We start from the raw sequence: 5994 nt of genomic DNA, 5'->3' as shown, positions 1-5994 counted from the left end.
GTGAGTGAATGTATGGTGTACGAGTGTGTGTGTGTAAATGAGTGTGAGTGAGTGTGTGAGTGTGTGAAAGTGAGTGAATGTATGGTGTACGAGCGTGTGTAAATGAGTGTGTAAGTGACTGAATGAGTGTGTGTGTGTGTAAATGAGTGTGTAAATGAGTGTGTAAGTGACTGAATGAGTGTGTGTGTAAATCAGCGTGTAAGTGACTGAATGAGTGTGTGTGTAAATGAGCGTGTAAGTGACTGAATGTGTGTGTGTGTGTGTGTGTAAATGAGTGTGTAAGTGACTGAATGAGTGTGTGTGTGTGTGTGTGTAAATGAGTGTGTAAGTGACTGAATGAGTGTGTGTGTGTGTGTGTGTGTGTAAATGAGTGTGTAAGTGACTGAATGAGTGTGTGTGTGTAAATGAGTGTGTAAGTGACTGAATGAGTGTGTGTGTGTAAATGAGTGTGTAAGTGACTGACTGACTGTGTGTGTGTGTGTGTGTGTGTGTGTGTGTGTGAGAAAGTGTGTATGTGGAAGTGAGTGAGTGTATGAGTGTGTGTCTGTGTGTGTGTGTAAGTGAGTGAAAGTGCGTGAGTGTATGGTGTACAAGTGAGACTGTGTGTGTGTGTGTGAGTTTGTGTGTAAATGAGTGTGTGAGAAAGTGAGTGAGTGTGTATGTGGAAGTGAGTGAGTGTATGGTGTACGAGTGTGTGTGTGTGTGTGTGAGTGAGTGAGTGAAAGTGCGTGAGTGTATGGTGTACAAGTGAGACAGTGTGTGTGTGTGTGTGTGTGTGTGTAAATGCGTGTGTGAGAAAGTGAGTGAGTGTGTATGAGCAGTAAATGTGTGACGCAGAAACGGTGTGACGTTGTTCTGTCGCGATGGACGTTTGCACGCTCTCGGTGTGTTTGTATGGGTTTGATCCCAAAAACATGTTTCGTAGGCGACTATAAATTCCTGCGAGGCGTGAACGTTTGCGTGTCCCATCAGGGCCGGACTCCCGCCTCCCACCCAGCGCTCCTGGGGCGAGCTCCGGCTCCACCGCCACCCTGACCAGAACGAAGCTCGGTCCAAACATCGCTGATCAGACATGGACTCGCACATGCAGCCACTGAGCGTGGAGCAGGGTGTGTTATGTGGTGCACAGCGCCACCACGTGGCTCTAGTGATCATGATGTTGATGAGTGGAGATGTCCAGCTGTCTCTTTACCTCCCATTCCTTCATGAAGTGCTGGACTTGATCCGGAGACGCAGATTTGTGTCGTCTGAATTCGTCCTTCAGGTACTGATCCCCCAGAACCCTCAGGTCCACCGGCAGGAGCCTGTGCAGCACCAGGATCCGCTTATACAGGGCGCGGACCCTGCTCACCTGACCCGGACTGCCCATGACAGCAGGACACGCTGATGTCCGGGACAGTGTGGGTCAGGATTATCTACTGCGCGCACTGAGTTAACACGCAGCGGCACAGTTTTAACTCGAGGTTAATTTCTATAAACCCGGCTATTTATGTTAAAAACATCCACTAAATTACCGAATGAACACAAAACACACCAAATACCGCACCGTGTGATACCTAGTGCACTCGATTTAGTCGAGAACACCTGTTATTTAACACCCTACAAAGTTCACCTATGAAGAAAGTGACCGGATGTTTGAAACTCTGCACACAACGTCCTTGTAAACCCGGAAGTAGCGCTTGGTTTTGGTTCTACATTGGTGTTTCATCACAGCGCGCTTTCAGCTTGTTTACTGCCCTCTGCTGGCCAAAACACGAATTTCCACCTACTGTCTGAATAAAATGGTGTATGTTCCTGATAGTACGAGTCTCATCTCATCTCATTATCTCTAGCCGCTTTATCCTGTTACAGGGTCGCAGGCGAGCTGGAGCCTATCCCAGCTGACTACGGGCGAAAGGCGGGGTACACCCTGGACAAGTCGCCAGGTCATCACAGGGCTGACACATAGACACAGACAACCATTCACACTCACATTCACACCTACGGTCAATTTAGAGTCACCAGTTAACCTAACCTGCATGTCTTTGGACTGTGGGGGAAACCGGAGCACCCGGAGGAAACCCACGCGGACACGGGGAGAACATGCAAACTCCACACAGAAAGGCCCTCGCCGGCCACGGGGCTCGAACCCGGATCTTCTTGCTGTGAGGCGACAGCGCTAACCACTACACCACCGTGCCGCCCCTGATAGTATGAGTTTTGTCTGAAAAAAATTTTTTAATTAGGAAAAAAGGGCAAAAAAAATAGTAACTGTTATAATAATAATAATAATAAAATAAATTAGTATAGGTAATCGTATGGGGCCGAGTAAAATTAAGGATTAATTTCACTCATGATTTCGAAGTTTTGAAAATTGCAAAAACTTTGAAATCATGAGTGAAATTGATCCTTAATTTTACAAGGAACCATACAATTACTTGTTTATAATATATAGGGCCAAATTCATACTTCGGAAGCCATTCAGGTTCACATTGTGGGCGGCACGGTGGTGTAGTGGTTAGCACAGTCACCTCACAGCAAGAAGATTCCGGGTTCGAACCCAGCGGCTGGCGAGGGCCTTTCTGTGTGGAGTTTGCATGTTCTCCCTGTGTCTGTGTGGGTTTCCTCCGGGTGCTCCGGTTTCCCCCACAGTCCAAAGACATGCAGTTAGGTTAACATGGGGCGGCCTTGGGCTGAAGTGCCCTTGAGCAAGGTACCGAACCCCTGACTGCTCCCCGGGCGCTCTGGTGTGGCTGCCCGCTGCTCTGGGTGTGTGTGTTCACTGCTTCAGATGGGTTAAATGCAGAGGATGAATTTCACTGTGCTTGAAGTGTGCATGTGACAAATAAAGGTTTCTTCTAAAAAACATTTGTCATTCGTGTTTTCTGAACCAGTCAGGGCGCAAGACTATCTTGCACATTTGAATCAGTTTCTAAAGCGTCTTTCATCATGACATGAGGACCGTGTTCTTCTTTCATCAGGCTTTTGGACTTGTTTGGCTTTTATCCATTCCAATGAACTAGCCAATAGCATTTCAGAAATACAGCCTCATGTTAAAGAAAAAAGCCCTCCTTGATTGACCAATCAGAATTGAGTAATTTGGCCCTATGTATTATAATAATTGTAATTTGGGCACTATAATGATTTGGGTGCTGGATTTTCTTACAGGGAGGCGGGTCAGCAGTAACACCTCCAGGACCATTATGATGAACGCAGGGGTCCCACAAGGGTGTGTGCTCAGCCCGCTGCTCTTCACCCTGCTGACCCATGACTGTGTACCAATCCACAGAACCAACCACCAGAGGTGGGGAAAGTACCCATCTTAATTACTTAAGTCAAAGCACAGATCCCACTGATCAAATGTTACTTCAATACAAGTGAAAGTTGTCCACTCAAATTTTTACTTAAGTACTGAAGTATTTGCTTTTAAAAATACTTAAGGATTAAAAGTACATTTTCTGTCAACGCATCGTTGTATTATTGCCACAATGCTTACAAAACCTAACGCCATTACCAAAGACAGAAATGTGAATTCACAAAATGAGCACATGCTGTGCCATCATGGTGGTTTAACGTTAAGCTAGCTAGTCAGTGAAACTCCACCTGACATCCTCTCAAACTCTTTTCAAACTCGAAATCATATTGGGTAGCTAACGCTACTAGAAAAAGATTTCTACATTCTGTTTATTTGGCAAGATTACGCTAAAACATATTTTTGAAAGGACTTCAGATAAAATAACGTTATTCATGTTAGCGTAACTCCACTTTTACATGCTAACTAACAGTGTTCAAGTTAACTAGCTATGCGTAAATGTTAGCCGTGGACAAGGCGATGGCAACTTGGTGGGAAAATCCATAGAAAGTCATTTGACGAACCAGACTGCATAGCTACGTTTGCAACGTTATCGCTAGCTCTTAAAACACAGACAACTTCACTACAAGCTTTCTCCTGGAATAAAACGTTTATATACCTCAATATGTTTCCGCAGGTTGGATGGCGAGTTTTTGTAGGCCGTGATGTGGTTCATTTTCGGCAAACAAGGCAAACATTTAAAACGAAATTAATCCTTTCAGAAAACTGAAACATGGGTTCTAGGTATGGCCATGGGTGCGTACATTCTCCAGAAGTATCACCTCCTTCCATTCTGCCATCAACTGATCATGTTAAATAATGCTGCTGAGAAATCATTAAACTTGTTTTTATACAGTCTATGGACGTGACGTGATCCTAGTGATTACTGACAGGCTGTCTCAGTGTCACCTGTGAAAAAAACAATCACGTTTTAGAAAAGAAAAAAAAAATCCACTTTCAAAGCTGCTTCATAGTAACGAGGACCTTGATAGAAATGTAGTGGAGTGAAAAGTACGATATTTGCCTTTCAAATGTAGTGAAGTTAAAGTCATAAGTTTCCAAAAAAATACTCAAGTAAAGTACAGATACTCAAAAAGTGTACTTAAGTACAGCACTCAAGTAAATGTACTTCGTTACTGTCCACCTCTGCCAACCACATCATCAAGTTTGCACATGACACGACTGTGGTGGGCCTCATCACTACAGTAACAACGATGAAGCCAACTACAGGAATGAGGTGAGCCAACTGGTCCAGTGGAGCAAAGACAACAATCTCTTCCTGAACGTGGGGAAGACCAAAGAGATTGTAGTCCACTTCAGGAGAGGTCACTCACAGCATCCCCCTCTGACCATCGACATTGCTGCAGTGGAGAGGGTGAGCAGCACCAAATTCCTAGGGGTGCACATCACTGAGGACCTCTCCTGGTCCAATAACACCGCATCGCTGGCCAAGAAGCCAGCGAACAGACATCACGAACAGACATCTTCAAGAAAGGGGATACAACTTTCGCATTCCTAATATCAAGCTACTCCCGAGCCAGAGACAATGTCAGAAGTGTCTTATCTGGGCTAAGGAGAGAAAGAAATGGACTGTTGCTCAGTGGTCCAAAGTCCTCTTTTCAGATGAAAGTACATTTTGCATTTAATCTCATCTTCCTCTTGACTCGCCTCTACTTCTTCCGCAAACTGAGGAGTGCACAAGTGTGCTCTTTCTACAGGGGCACCATTGAGAGTGTCCTCACTGGCTGCATCACTGCATGGTACGGAGGCTGCAATGCCTCCTGCCGGAAGACTCTGCAACGCATAGTGAACATGGCCAGCAAGATCATCGGTACCCCTCAGCCCTCTCTTACGGACATCTATCACTCCCGTCTCACGCGCTGAGCCATCAGCATCACTGGTGATACCTCCCACCCTTCACACTTGCTCTTCAGCCCTCCTCCTCCCCTCAGGGAAAAGGTACCGGAGCCTCCGGGCCCGCTCCACAAGATTACTGAACAGCTTCATCCACCAGGCTGTCAGGATGCTGAACTCTGTCCACTACCTACCCCTGGTCTGTAACACATTCATTTACACAAGAAACTCTCTCTCATCCGTTTGCACATCACACTACAATCATTGCACTACTGCTGTATCTGCTGCTATTGCTCATTTGCACTACTGTTCATATACTAGTGAATCTCAAAAAATTAGAATACCATGAAAAAGTTCCTTTTTTTCATAATTTAATTCAAAAAGGTAAACTTTCATATATTCTATATTCATTACATGTAAAGTGAAATATTTAAAGCCTTTTTTGTTTTAATTTTGATGATTATGGCTTATAGCTCATGAAAATCAGAAATCCAGTATCTCAAATTATTAGAATATTCCCTAAGATCAATCAAAAAAGGATTTACAATACAGAAATGTCCAACTTCTGAAAAGTATATTCATCTATACACTCAATACTTGATTGGGGCTCCTTTACCATGAATTACTGTATCAGTGCGGTGTGGCATGGAGGTGATCAGTCTGTGGCACTGCTGAGGTGTTATTGAAGCCCAGGTTGCTTTGATAGCGGCCTTCAGCATATCTGTATTTTTGGGTTGGGTGTTTCTCATCTTCCTCTTGACAATACCCCATAGATTCTGTATGGGGTTCAGGTCAGGCAAGTTGGCTGG

The 5994-nt window shown here is 44.7% G+C and overlaps 1 protein-coding gene across 1 annotated transcript in view; it reads right to left on the bottom strand.

Moving 5' to 3' along the window:
* The window catches only part of sdhaf3 (succinate dehydrogenase complex assembly factor 3), a 55778-nt gene extending 54095 nt beyond the window's left edge, over window positions 1–1683 (bottom strand). The window contains exon 1 of the mRNA XM_060904035.1: window positions 1193–1683. Within this exon, the coding sequence (XP_060760018.1) occupies window positions 1193–1369 (177 nt within the window). The 5' untranslated portion in view covers window positions 1370–1683. The remainder of the gene's footprint in view (window positions 1–1192) is intronic.
* Between the last annotated feature and the right edge of the window lie 4311 nt (window positions 1684–5994).

Source organism: Neoarius graeffei, chromosome 22 (genome assembly GCF_027579695.1).
Source record: "Neoarius graeffei isolate fNeoGra1 chromosome 22, fNeoGra1.pri, whole genome shotgun sequence".
In the NCBI taxonomy this organism is placed as follows: Eukaryota; Metazoa; Chordata; class Actinopteri; order Siluriformes; family Ariidae; genus Neoarius; species Neoarius graeffei.
This window is presented reverse-complemented; position numbering and strand designations above follow the sequence as displayed.